The 14,368-nt window shown below is 41.9% G+C and overlaps 2 protein-coding genes across 7 annotated transcripts in view; both read right to left on the reverse strand.

Moving 5' to 3' along the window:
* The window catches only part of rasal2 (RAS protein activator like 2), a 110,839-nt gene extending 106,045 nt beyond the window's left edge, over positions 1 to 4,794 (reverse strand). For all 5 annotated transcript variants that reach the window (XR_013792388.1, XM_079529603.1, XM_079529601.1 and 2 more), the window contains exon 1: positions 3,834 to 4,794. Coding sequence is in view for 4 of the 5 variants with exons in the window: in XM_079529603.1 (XP_079385729.1) it covers positions 3,834 to 3,975 (142 nt within the window). In the remaining variant the exon portion in view is untranslated. The remainder of the gene's footprint in view (positions 1 to 3,833) is intronic.
* A 7,244-nt stretch (positions 4,795 to 12,038) lies between these two features.
* On the reverse strand, positions 12,039 to 13,613 carry LOC306943404 (protein NCBP2AS2-like). Of its 2 annotated transcripts, none has more exons than XM_079529709.1 (2): positions 13,512 to 13,613; positions 12,039 to 12,367 (listed from the first exon to the last, which is right to left on the reverse strand). In XM_079529709.1, exon 2 carries the CDS (start codon positions 12,358 to 12,360, stop codon positions 12,040 to 12,042), a length of 321 nt encoding a protein of 106 aa, XP_079385835.1. In that variant the 5' UTR covers positions 12,361 to 12,367; positions 13,512 to 13,613; the 3' UTR covers position 12,039. The 2 variants fall into 2 exon arrangements, with proteins under 2 accessions (XP_079385835.1, XP_079385836.1); XM_079529710.1 differs by having other exon boundaries at positions 12,039 to 12,361; positions 13,493 to 13,582.
* Between the last annotated feature and the right edge of the window lie 755 nt (positions 13,614 to 14,368).

The raw sequence follows: 14,368 nt of genomic DNA on the forward strand, positions 1-14,368 counted from the left end.
TGTGTCTAACAGACACACAACTTATCGTGTACGGTACGCACACAGATGAAAAGTGTCCCTACACATATTTTAGGGTGAGAAACAGAGTTCCGTGCATGCGTGCGGTAATGTAGCTTACATTTCAGAACAGAGGTGGACAGTGAAACAGAGTTCCGTGCATGCGTGCGGTAATGTAGCTTACATTTCAGAACAGAGGTGGACAGTTGCACACACATTACATAGGGCGATGCAACTATCCCTGTGCAAACACGCGAAACGCACGCGCGTGCACCCAACCCACACACGTTAGGAGGATCAACCATGAATAGATGTGAACAGGACCTGTCTCCCTCTCAGTTTTCCTACTGTCTGTCTCTCCTACACTTATATCTCTCAGCTCTCCTACTGTCTGTCTTTCCTACACTGACTCCCTCTCAGCTGTCCTACTGTCTGTCTCTCCTACACTTATATCTCTCAGCTCTCCTACTGTCTGTCTTTCCTACACTGACTCCCTCTCAGCTGTCCTACTGTCTGTCTCTCCTACACTTATATCTCTCAGCTCTCCTACTGTCTGTCTTTCCTACACTGACTCCCTCTCAGCTGTCCTACTGTCTGTCTCTCCTACACTTTCTCTCAGCTCTCCTGGTAGTTCGAATTTAAACAAACAGCAGCAATATATTTTCTTCTCCCTCTCAGCTCGCAGTCAGGACTAAAACGGTCCTCTCCATTGTCTTTTAAGGGCAGACCAGCCTTTAATTAGCAGGGATTTGGCGTGTCATTAATCAATGGATGACATGGGAAGACTCCCTCTCCGATGCAGGCTGCTAATCCAGATTAATTTCATGGATGATGACGGTCCCAACCACGGGCATGCACTCAGAGCGCAGCGCGCGTGCCGAGGGGAAGGGGGAGGCGTATAAATCCATTATAATAAGCTTATGGCAGACACATTTTCTGCCACTTGCATCCTGTCAACACTTTCTGTGGAATCAAAGCCGCCACAAACACCACAATAATCTGCGCTGCGATCCTAAATGCTAATCTCTACGATGGAAAGTGTGTGAGATTGACAGCACGGATGGGCATTATTTATCGCAGCAATTATGGTGGTGGTTCAATTACTTGTTGCTCAAAGGCACTTTGACACAACGCATAGACACACAGACTGGTAAAAAACAACACTGTGTGTGTGTGTGTGTGTGTGTGTGTGTGTGTGTGTGTGTGTGTGTGTGTGTGTGTGTGTGTGTGTGTGTGTGTGTGTGTGTGTGTGTGTGTGTTCGTGCATGTGATAATTTGGAAGTGACAAATTACTAATCTAAATCTCCATTTACTTATGGCCTGGCCTACAGTATACATAGCTCTATACAGTATATTTTGAGCTGGAGAGACAGGGAGACTCCTGTTACTGAAAAAACACTATATAGCAACGATTACTATCACAACATAGAGCTATATATTTCACACTTATGTTAACCAAATATTATAGAGAGAGAGGAGAGAGAGAGAAGGATCAGTTTTTCAGAAAACGCTCCGTGACCAAATACATATCATGGTGGTGGTCTGCGGCAGTGGCACAAAAAAGGTTTGAGAACAGGTTCATTCGTATAAACGAATAGTGTCATTTTGAGTATCCAACATCTATCGCGATGAATGGACCGGTACAATAACGTTTCATAGTGTCATTTTGAGTATCCAACATCTACCGCGATGAATGGACCGGTACAATAACGTTTCATAGTGTCATTTTGAGTATCCAACATCTATCGCGATGAATGGACCGGTACATTGGGTACAATAACGTTTCCAGCCATGGTGAGACCACATGTGGTTATCTGCCCTGATTTAGAAGTAATTTGTAGAATCGTCCCTCAGGTCTTAATGGGTTAATCCTCCAAAGAAAAAAGTGGCAAGGAGGGGTACAGCGAGGGCGAAGTCCTACACCTGCGAGACAATTTGTTGCAGCGCTATGAAGGAGACAGATTGAAACAAGAGGTGGACAGATAGACAGACAGCTGTCCTGTTGTTTAACAGATGGACAATGCCATCCTTCAATGTCTCGGACAACAAGACCTTCTCTTCAGACCCAAGGCCACCTAAATGTGTTATAACACGTGTTGTAACTGCGTTACGACAGTCTGCTGACTGCGAGGTTCGTTCTTTCTTCATGCTTTGATGGGCGCAGCTGATGAGAGAGCTCAGGACAATATACACAACTGACAGCATACAACACACATACACACACACCTCCTGTTTGCTGCGAGGAAAACACTTAATATTCCGCCAGTGTCGGGGGCGGAAACCTTGTATGTCCAAAAAACTGCTGTCGTGTAGTTATTACTTAGTCCCAGGCACTTGAATGTTAATACTTTTCATTGGTTCAATATTTATAAAACCCAAAGGCATGTTTAACCACCGTCAACCTGGCATCCTTTTTTTGGGGCATGCGTGGATTAGAGCAAAATAAAATCTCTTTTATTTGATCTCTTGTATGACCAAGTCCTAATGTGCGATTTGTGAAACAGTGTGAAAGGAGCCTCCCTCCACACTAGCGCTGTTTCCTAAACAATGTTTTAGTAATATTGTTCCTGCTGTTCTACATACTGCTAACCAGGTGAAGAAATCCCAGATTGAGGCTTTATTTAACCTTTGCTTTTACAGTATGTGAAATATCCAAGACTATTGAGACTGCATAGAAGATGCTTCTGAACATATTGCTAGTTTGTTTGACCACTTCAAATGCTCTAATCTTAAAATAATAACTGCTTCCATAGAAGATATGCTGGCTTCTCTGGAATCCAAATGACTTTAATCCATGTGCCTATCATAATGATAATAGGCCACATTTGTATTAACATTTAAGTATAATGGGTAATTGATGGCATAAACGCAAAGTTTATCATCGTCAGTACTCTAGAATAACACACCACCACCGTCACAACGTGGTTCCACCAGCTACGGTGGGGTTTCATATTAAAAAACAACAACAGGTTACAGTAAATGATGGTGAGTCGATCGCACACCGCCTGTGAGCGAAGGGAGAGAAACATGCTCTGTAGATGATTCATAGTTATGAGTAGAACTGCATGTCGTGATGAAACTCCAAAACAGACTGAAAGCCACAAATGTCACCAGAAGAATAACAGCAAAACAGTGTGTGTGTGTGTGTGTGTGTGTGTGTGTGTGTGTGTGTGTGTGTGTGTGTGTGTGTGTGTGTGTGTGTGTGTGTGTGTGTGTGTGTGTGTACTTCCCTCTTGACCACACACAAATAAAAAGCTCAAGTTCCACACAAGTTAATCTGCTATTGTCTATATTCTGAAATGACCCTGCCTGCCTGTCACAAGTGCTTGCTTGTATGTACAAAATGTCCAGACAGCACCAATGCAACTAGTCACAACACCTTGCGACTAGCTGCATTTGTGTCTGGCCTTAGTGTTGACCATGTATAAAGGGTTCATAGTTTTACATGAGCAAATCTTAAATACATGATCAACACTTCAAATTAGTTTTTTTTACACAATCAATAGTTACACATAATCCTTTATACATAATTCATGCATAATCAATAGTTGTACAAAATCGATAGTTATACATGACACTTTATGCATAATTTATGAAGTGTTGTGTGTAGACTTTAAAATAGCCTAAGTATAAGATTTTAAGTGATGGAACTCAAGGACCACTGACTGGGGTACAGTGGGGTGCCCCGCCGGACGGTCGGACCCCACTTTGAGAAGCACTGTTTAAATGTATTCTTTCTAAAAGTGTTGATTATTACAGAAAGCATCCGTATTTTTATTTTATAGATGTATTTTAAATCATTCTTTACAACACAGAAACGTATTCCAATTTCCTACCGTGCACTCGTATCCAGCCTTGCTGCTGACACACCGACTCCTCCAGCAGCCTGTCCACCATGGAGCTGATGCTCCCGGGGAGAGAGTCCCTGGTCCCCCCGGGGAAAGAGTCACCGTTCCCGGCCACGCACTCCGTCTCCATGCCGCCGCTGGCTGCTGCAGCCTGGTGGTGGTTGTTCTGCTGGCCGTGGAGGAGCCACCGGCCCAGGCCGGCTCTAGTGCAGGCTGGGACGGGCCTGGTGGTCCACGGTGACACCAGACGACCCCCAGCACCTGGTTCTGTCGGCTTAGACCTGCTTTCGATGAAGTCCAGTGTTCTTGGTTGTAGGTTCTTGTTGTTGGGGGGGCTACTTGCTACTTGTGGCTAACGCCTCCTGTGTGTACTGTAGAGAGGCAGAACACTAAACTAGTATTATTAGACCCTGGAAGCAGAAGTAGTACTTCAAAACAAGGTTCAACGTCTCTCTGGCGTTGTAAATGTGTGTTGTTAATGTTATTGTGGAGTTGTTTCGCTGGTATCTGCTGTTCTTTCGGCACTTTGTCGGCTAACGCGTCCTTTGAGAGTGAATACTAGAAGAACCTTAAAACACCACAACCAGCACACCGGACCCCGTGTCCGTAGTATTATAATAATGGTGTTGTTAATGTTTTTATGAAGTTATTTCGCCGGGTATGTCCGCAGTTCTTCGTTGTAGAGGTTTAGGTATAAATAAGGTAGGTTGTGTTAGGTTTCTTTCCTTCTTTCTCCTCCTGGGTTTGTTTAATTTAAAATCCTTTCGTGGGGGGTTTTCAGTTCCTTCGGTTCCAACCGTCGCTTCATTGTTGTTTAGGTTATTGTTAATTAATTGAATTAAAGAATGTTCATTAATTGTTCATTCGGGTTGTTTCCCACGCTGCCTGCCCCACGGACGCCGCGTCCCCGTTTCAGTTCAGTTTCACTGAGAGTGAGTGAGGAGTCAGGACACACACACAGACACAGACACACACGCACACACATACACACACGTACACGCACGCACTACCAGCCAGGCGCGCCCCCGACGCCCCCCTCCCTCCTCATCCTGCTGAAGACACGCGGGGACGCGCATTGGTGGCATTTTTAAGTAAGTAAATCATCATAAGAATGTTTTCTATTATTAATATATACAAAAATACTTTACTGTGTAGTTGACAGTTGTTATAATAATTATAATATTTTATATTTATTACATCAGGCTATGTTAATTGGTCAGAAACTATTTTTTCAGTGACGTTTTCCCCTTTTTGCACAGATGTGTATATTTGTATGACTCGAAATATGTTTTTCATTAATTGAAAATGGAGGACAATCTATCTATCTATCTATCTATCTATCTATCTATCTATCTATCTATCTATCTATCTATCTATCTATCTATCTATCTATCTATCTCTCTCTCTCTCTCTCTCTCTCTCTCTCTCTCTCTCTCTCTCTCTCTCTCTCTCTCTCTCTCTCTCTCTCTCTCTCTCTACAATTTACAATTTAGGCATTTAGCAGACGCTCTTAATCCAGAGCGACTTACAATAAGCAAGAACAAAAAGCATGGGAATACATCACATATGTAAAATGCATTTATCGCGAAACATGCGTAAGCTAAGAACGTAACTAGAACATATCTATATAATGACACTATACATATAAACTATAACTAGAACATATCTATATAATGACACTATACATATAAACTATACATATATGCTATACTATGCTGTACATATATACTATGAAGTGCTATGACTACATACAATGCACTTATTGTGCTGTCTACATGACATGCTATAAGTCTGTTTCAAATGCTATATAAGTCTAAGAAGTGCTATCTATCTATCTATCTATCTATCTATCTATCTATCTATCTATCTATCTATGCATGTTATGGTGTAGGACAGTGATTCTCAACCTTGTCAGGCCGCGACCTATGACAAGCACTTGGAATTTATAGGAGTTGAGGCATTACAGACCTTGTTCCATGCAGATACATGTGGAAAATAGCTGATCTACAAGCTTTTAGATCAGCTATTTTCACAATATTTGCCTCTTTCTTAGTTGGCCAATCTTTGACCATTTCTGACTCATAGTATAGGCCTATAGTTTGTTGATTACTTTTGATGTGGCAGCGGTGGCCGAACGGATAGCGGCGCGGTCTTGATACCGGAAGGTTCCTAGTTCGAATCAGCCGTCCGACACGTTAAAATTACCACCGCTGAAGTGCCCTTGAACAAGGCATTGAACCACTACGATGAAATGTGTTCTATGAGCAGGGCCTGGCTGGAAACAAGTTCTTGAGCTTAGCCCAGATACCCTAGGTAAATATAGATTTCATTTCATTGATGCAGTAATGGTCTTTTATTAATTTAATTTATTTTCTTCTTCTTTTTGGGTATTAAAAAGATGTTAAATTGACACTTTACTGTCATATGGGATCCCCCCTCCCCCCACCCTGTGGTTCAGACCTTGTGGATCCATTCATTCACACAAAGGAGTCTTTCAGAAAACTAACTTCCAGCAGGTTAGAAATGTGTGTCTGGCTCCTTCCAGTGCTCACATCAAGCACTGTCTGTATACTCCACACAGCCTGGCTACCACACAGCTGACAGCACACACACGCACATGCACACACACACTCCTTATAATAAATTGTGGTAGGCCTATTGGCCACCGCTCAGGAGGTGCCGCTATAGAGCGTCGCAGTCCCGCCCCCTACCATGGCCCAGGAAATGAATCCCAATGCATTTTTCCCATAGACATTTCAAAAAGTATTTATTTAAAGACGGTTACGCCACGGACAAAGCCAACTCGAGTTGTGACAACTCATGACAACACGAACAATATTTTGGACCAAACAAATAATTACAAAGAAGAAAAACAACAAAAAAAGTGTTGTAACCTGCCGTTTCTTCTTTCTAATTATTTGTTCGGCCCAAAAAATGTGTTTGTTGTCATGATTTGTCACGACTCGAGTTGGCTTTGTCTGCGGCGTAAACGTCTTTAAATAAATACTTTCTGAAATGTCTATGAGGAAAATGAACAGAGAATCATTTCCTGGGCCATGGTAGGGGGACTGCGACGCTCTATCGATGTGTAAACGTAAGGTTTCCGGTTCGATCCCTGCAGGCTTCCCTGCCTTGGGATCTTATAGTAAAGTATAAAAAATAAATCGCTATAAAATGTTGTAAAAAAATACATATTTAGCCCCATGCTCGAATGCCCCCGCCCCCTGTCAAAAACAGCTACAATCCCTAAAACGAAAGAAAGCAGCAAATGAAAAAAAATTAACACTCATATTTTACTTTCTCTAATAACAACCTAAAACATGAACCTTGGTTGAAAAAAACTAAAGTTGTCCTTTAAGTAAAACTTTTTCCACCACTGGATATAGCATCATTGTACCTGTGACAGTTACAGCCCTTTGTGGACTATGTGGTTGAACTGGATTGAACTGGATGTATTGCTATGTTTATGCACCTTACCTTGTGTCTAACGGTCTAACCTCACGCACTGTACCAGCTATAGATTATGCTATAATTTCATAGTTCTCTGTATTCTTTATTCTGTAGGCCTATGCTTTTATAATTGATTCAATTGATTTGTGTGTTGTGCCCTTGGCCCCTTAGATCAGACAGTGACAGTGCGTGTGTTCCATCGTGTTATCATCATATTCTTTGAAGTATTGATAAGATGTCTGTGTTCAAGGCCAGACAGATAGACAGTTGATGTTCATGTTGCACAATAATGAATTACATTTTTATAGCGCTTGTCCAAGTGCTCAAAGCGCTTTACAATGGTTCATTCATTCATACATTGGGAGGTGAAGCGGCGAACAGTCGATGCCAGCGTCCTCACTTCCCACATTCACACACCAATGGTGGCAACTGACCAACTTGCTGACCAACTGACCAACTCATTGGAGGCAATGTAGGGTTCAGTGTCTTGCCCAAGGACACTTCGACATGTGGACAGGAGGAGCCGGGATTCGAACCGCCGACCCACAGATCATTGGATGATCTGCTCTACCTCCTGAGCCACAGCCGCAGCCACATCCGCCCACAATGCACACATCCTCCAGGTTGTTTTATGTAAACTAAAATAGCAGATGTACAAGCTCGCAGCACGGCACAAAGTGACACGCCGTGAGCTTTTACATCTGCTTTTTTGTATAGCAGCTCAGCTCAGTGGCCTTGTGGTTAGAGTGTCCGCCCTGAGACTGGGAGGTTGGGGTTCAATCCCCGGCTGGGTCATACCAAATACTCTAAAAATGGGACCCAGTGCCTCCCTGCTTGACACTCAGCATCAAGGGTTGGATTGGGGGTAAGTCCCTGCGACATACTAGCGTCATGTCCAGGGGGTGTACTAGCTGCCTCATGCTACAGAAACAGGAGATAGGCTCCTGCCCTATGGGCCTCATGGCTCAGCAAGGCTACTTACTTATGTTTGAATAGCCAACTTATAAATGGATAAAGTGGTTAAAATGATAACAAAATTCTTTAGTTTTGGGTCTGAGAGGCTAAATCTCATCAAATGGCATGGTCCGTGGCTCAAATGCTGAATAAATAATGGGCCTTGCTGTGAAAAAGGTTGAAAACCACTGCTCTAAGGGATAGTTCATCCCCCATATAAATGCATTTTTTTCTACATTGATTAGGCTACTCAGTGGAGTGGTTCCCTATATGGAGACACAAAGATCTCTTCCGATCCATAGGGACCCACTGCTGGTCATGAAATTATTGGCTTAGGAATGCGACAATAATAAATATCTCCATGAGTCTCATGGGGTGAGTATTCATCATCTTTTTGTGGGTGAACTATCCCTTTAACTACTTTTGCATGTCATGCAGTAGCCTACTCAGCAGTAGGCCTAAAGGGGATTAACGTGTGCTTTTGACCAGACATCCTTTGTCAAACTGTATTCACATAATTACACTGCATTCCATGAATGACTAGATTTTAATATTGTATTGTTGGCTCCAGTGTTTTAGTATACGTAGGTCTCCCTCCATTAGAGTAATCCTAGGAGGGGTGCCCTGTCTGGGTGCAAAAGCAAAGCAAAAAAGCAAAGTTCTTTGTTTACCCAGGGTAGGTGGACTAAGCTCGAGATGCTTGTTTACAGCCACGCCTTGCTCATAGAACATTTCATGGTTGGGGTTCAATGCCTTGCTCAAGGGCACTTCAGCGGTGGTAATTTTAACGTGCCGGTCCGGGAATTCGAGCTGGCGACCTTCCGGTATCAAGACCGCTCCGCAAACCGTTCGGCCACCGCTGCCCCAGTGCAGGCATAGCTGAGGTGTACGTGTACCATTAAGAGCAGCTTACACCTCACTGACCTCAGTGTTGATTGCCTACACCTGGCCTACAGGGCGCCACTCCATGGATTTGTCTTATCGTCTCTATAGGATGACTTTAATCCAAATGTGTAAAAACGAAAATAAAATAATAGAATGGAGACCACAGTTAAATACTAGGGCCTCTGCTGTTCCTAATATATGTAGACGACATGACTTCAGCTTGTGACTGCAACTTGTTCCTGTTCGCAGATGACTCGGCACTGCTGGTCTCGGACAGGAACAAACTGCAGGTTGAAAATGCCCTCAGCTCTGAACTCGGTAGAATCTGCACCTGGCTCGCTGATAACAAACTATCTTTACACCTGGGAAAAACTGAATCCATTCTCTTTGGATCTAATAGTAATCTCAGCAAGGCAAATGGCTTCTTGGTTAGAGTGGGTGACAATGTTATCACACGTAAAGATGAAATTACCTACCTAGGTTCCATCCTGGAGGCTAATCTTTCCGGTGATAAAATGGCCACCAACGTAATCAAAAAGGTCAACCAAAGAACAAGATTCCTTTACAGGATCTCCTCACTGGTCAACAAAAACACCTTGAAGACCTTAACAGGAGACCTCGTACAAGGCTTCTTTGACTATGCATGCACCTCCTGGTACCACAGCACCTCAAAGGCCCTTAAAACTAGGCTCCAGACTTCCCAAAACAAACTGGTCAGGCTCCTACTTGGCCTCACCCCCCGAACCCACCTCACCCCTGCCCACTTTGACAGACTGGAATGGCTTAGGGTCGACGACAGAGTACAGCATCTTGCAATGGGTCTGGTCCACAAGATTCGATACTCCACCAAGATACCCATGTACCTGTCTAGATACTTCCTTAATGTTAACGAAGTCCACACCCACAACACCAGAGGGAGTGCAACGAACCATGTACAACCCAGATTCGGCACAAACAAGGGACTAAATTATTTTCGCTCCTATGCCACCAAAATGTGGAATGCCCTACCAACAGTCATTAAGACATGCAAATCCCTTGACTCCTTCAAAACCGCTCTCAAAGGGCACCTACGGACGGCTGCAATTCGAAACTGGCCCCCGTAAAAATCTGAATCCCCCCCCCCCCCCCCCCTTTTTCCCCCCTCACTGTATATGTCTCTTTTCCCTTTTTACCTCTATGATGAATTCCTGTTCTGTTCTTTGACTATATAGAAGTGTCTATTTGTACGTCTCTAAATGTTTTGATGAATTAACATGGAGGACCCTCTTGTAAACAAGTGTAATGCTTAATTGGGTCGTCCACTCACAGTTAACAGTCTTTGTATTGAGTTTGTGCTTGAAATGTACTGTAATTCTGCAAACTGTTAATAAATATTTCAATCAATCAATCAATCAAAGACACAGTGAACCCATTGAAAGTAGGCCTACATGTTCAAACCAGAGGTTCAAACAAAGTAACCAGAGGTTCAAACTGAGCAACTGGGTATAATTTCAGTGAAGATCTCTTGCACCCTCTAGCGAGGACTTTGTGTCATTGGTCAATCTTTCAGACAGCATGAAACAAATCAGTTACACTGATGCTAATGTCTGGAGTCACTTATTAAAAGTTAAAATCTTCAATTTCACAGATCATTTATTTTCAAATTGTGCTCTAGGGAAACGAGATATGATATGATATATGTTGACATACTTCAAATTTAACCGTTTGAATGTCAATTTGTTCATGAGAAATAGCTTAATAGTTGCAGTATCGAAACGGACAGTAGAACAGCCACTTTGTTAATTTTGCAACCTGATACTTCAATCAATCAATTTAATTGCATTAAACTACTTCCTCTGGGATCCTCACGATGTTGAAAACCCTTTGTATGCCAGGGTTTCTCAAGTGGGTGCAAGTCCAGAGGGTTCCGCAGAATACTTTGATAATATTTGGAATTGTATTGTATCATATCACTTCAGTTTAACCTCTACTTTTTACAGTGTCTATTTAGGGACATATCTTAGGGGTAAAGATTTACTTATTTACGTACCGTAAATAAGCAATGATCAATGTGACATAAAATAGAAATGATCACTATGACAACACAGAGCTTTAACCTTTTCAATAAAACAAAACATTTCATTTCCGCCAAAAAACATCACTTAGAGCACTTTGAATTCAACCAGTAGCATAACATGGACAAAAATGGACCCGACGGGTCTATTTATACCTTCTCGTGAGAAGGTATAAATCTCTGTTGGGTGGAAACCTCATACCGGTATCTCCAAAACGGTTACTTTTTTAAGCCACTCCAACATCTGGTTTACGGAAATTACGTCAAAGGGCAGCCAAGTCTATGGACCTAAAAAAAAACAGCACCCCACGTGACGTCATGTGTCGGCCGATCCAATCAAATTAAAACAATCACACCTGTGTGAAGTGAGGGCTGCTCTTATCATTATACATCATCATACATAATCTCATGAACTGAATTTATGTGATTGGTTAGCCGATTTGCTCGTCTACATATGACATACATTTTCCCTTCATGTTAATGGCATTTAATGTTTGTGTTGCCACAAATTTACGTCATATTTGGTGGAATAATTGGAATAATTTCTCCTTTCATTGTCAATGGCAAATATGAGACGTGCTCAAAAGCTGTATATAGGAGGGGCTAGTGCCCCTCAAAAATAGCAAAAGCAGTTCTACAAGCTCGAAGAGCTTGTTGGTCTGATATTTCTTATGCCTTTGAGTACGCTAGTTACTAGTGTACTAGTTACTTGGTCATACTAGCGGTTAGTATGACCAAGTAGGGTGTTAATTTACAAAAAAAAACATTAGAAGTTAGGATATGGAGATAAGAGATTTCTGCCCAACAGCAATGACATAAATAAATAAAAACGGTGGCCACATCGCGTCCAATTTATTTTTTATTGTTCTGTTTGATTTGTCTCGAGGCGTCGTTGATTCCGTCCTTAACGTCTTTCAGGACACTGTCTCTCAGCCGCACGGCCTTGCGGCCCGCCTCGCCCAGGTCTCTGGGCAGCTGGGAGGTCTCGGCCCGGATCTGCCTGACCGTGTTGGACTTGGCCGCCTTGGACGCCACGTCCTTGGCGGCCAGCTGCGCCTTCATTACGGCCCAGGCGGTCAGCTGCGCTGCGCGCCGCACAGGCCGCGACTCGGCCAACTTCTCCACCACCTGAGCTTGGTTGAGGAAGGCGGAGAGGAGGTACTTCAACACCATCCTGGACCTACAGTATACAGCACACACAGCACACACGCACACCGATATTAGACATGCAGGTAGGAACTACACACACATAGACCTGAATAGCTCCTCAACAGCAACATCTCAAAGTAATTTGCTCAAGTTTTAAGGGCATGGTAATTTAAACAAGCCCACAATGACTTTGTGATCATTATGTCATGATGTCATCATTATATATTGATGTCATTATGTGACAATGTTGCCGTCATTACATAGTGACATAGAGGGTGCGTTCGGATGACCAACATGACGTCACAAGGGGCGAAAGAATCTGAAACCATTCTTGTGCCATTTAGAGGTGAAATGTGAGACCTTTAGTGCTTTTATAGTCTAGACATTTCAAAAGTTGTCAAAATGTACATCAAATTTGAAAATGAGGTTGAAAATGTGTTGCTACGTGCTGATTGAAATAAATGTGGCTAGCTATGGTACTTAAAGCTTAGTTAGCATTTTATTGACTAAATAAATGTAGATTACAACAATTGATTTATTTGAAATATATTTGGAAAATAAGCCACTTGAGATGCATCATCTCGTTTTCGAGGGGGTCCTCAGACTAAACATAGCCTGCCTACATTAAACAAAAAATGTATACTTTGACTATTCAAAATAGCTGATGTTGCTTTGCTACCCACGGTGAGCTTGTAAATCTGCTACATTTGAAACTTGTAAGATTGACATATTTCTTTTTTACTTTTGAAAAACATCCAAAAAACTGTACTTTCATACATTTTCTGTATATAATGAATTGTTGAATTGTATGTAATAGCACCCATTACCATTCCAGGTTTGATGTGGTATTTATCACCTCAAGCTGTAAATGGTTCTTTACTGTTTCTCTACTGGTTTTATAGCTTGGTTTAAACCTCTCTAATGGATCTATAAAGTACCATTTATTAGGTACTTTATTGAACCTTTAGGATTTATGGTTCATGATATAAAAGCAAAAATAACAATTTATTTCCATTTCCCTGCTCTTTAGTGCTATTTGAGAACCGTTGTTGTTTTGAATGAAAGGGGGGATATTGAAAAAGAATAATTATGAATGAATGAATGGTTTAATTCGTTCATTCTAGGTATAAATCAGTAATCACAACATTTGACGAACAGTGAACAGCTGAACTTACCTGTCAGTATGCTGTCAGTCCGTGGTCATGAGTATACAGTAAACAAATGGAATACTTCCGGGGTTCTTTCTGGTTCTTTGGCAGACTTGGCTTCCATAGTCGTTGCGTTGGCGCCATCTACTGGGAGGGATAGTGTTCGGTCCACCCAAAGTAATCCAGATTTTACTTTAAAAATAATAAAGTAAAAGTAGAAAAAACACACTGGAAAAATACTCTGTACAAGTAAAAGGCCTGCATTCAAAATTTGACTTGATTAAAAGTACACAAGTATTGGCAATTGGCATTACCTTACCAAAGTAAAAGTAGGCCACTCCTTTTACATTTAAAAAAATAGTGGAACTACAAGCTCAAAACTGTACATTAGTAATGTAGTACTACATTTAGTACATTAGATGGACTGTTTAATACATTTTATAAATTGTGTAATGCTGCTTCTGTAATCTGTATGTCGCAGTCACTCCTTTAAGAGACCACTTCATCACTTTTCAACCGATCTTCATATAATTGTTCCTCACTAATGTTCATGATAAAATAAAATACCACCATTTTTGATAAAATAAAATACCATTTTTTTCTAATCAAAAATCAAAGGAGGGCTGTGGGCAGTTCAGCAAGCCGTCCACCAGTGACATCATTGTTAGGCAGATTGTTTTTAAAAGATATATTTTTAAAAGAATATATAAATTTAAATTTGTATTAGCGTGAGGACGTATGCTTCCATTATTGTATTGCAACTTTTCAGGAATAGAAAGCCAGAAGTTTCTATTAGCTTGGATTCCCCATTGATGATGTCACTGGTGGACAGGTTTCTGAACTACCCACACCCCTCCCATGAGACACAGACAGAGTAGGAAATA

Source organism: Electrona antarctica (assembly GCF_951216825.1).
Source record: "Electrona antarctica genome assembly, chromosome: 19".
Lineage (NCBI taxonomy): Eukaryota > Metazoa > Chordata > Actinopteri > Myctophiformes > Myctophidae > Electrona > Electrona antarctica.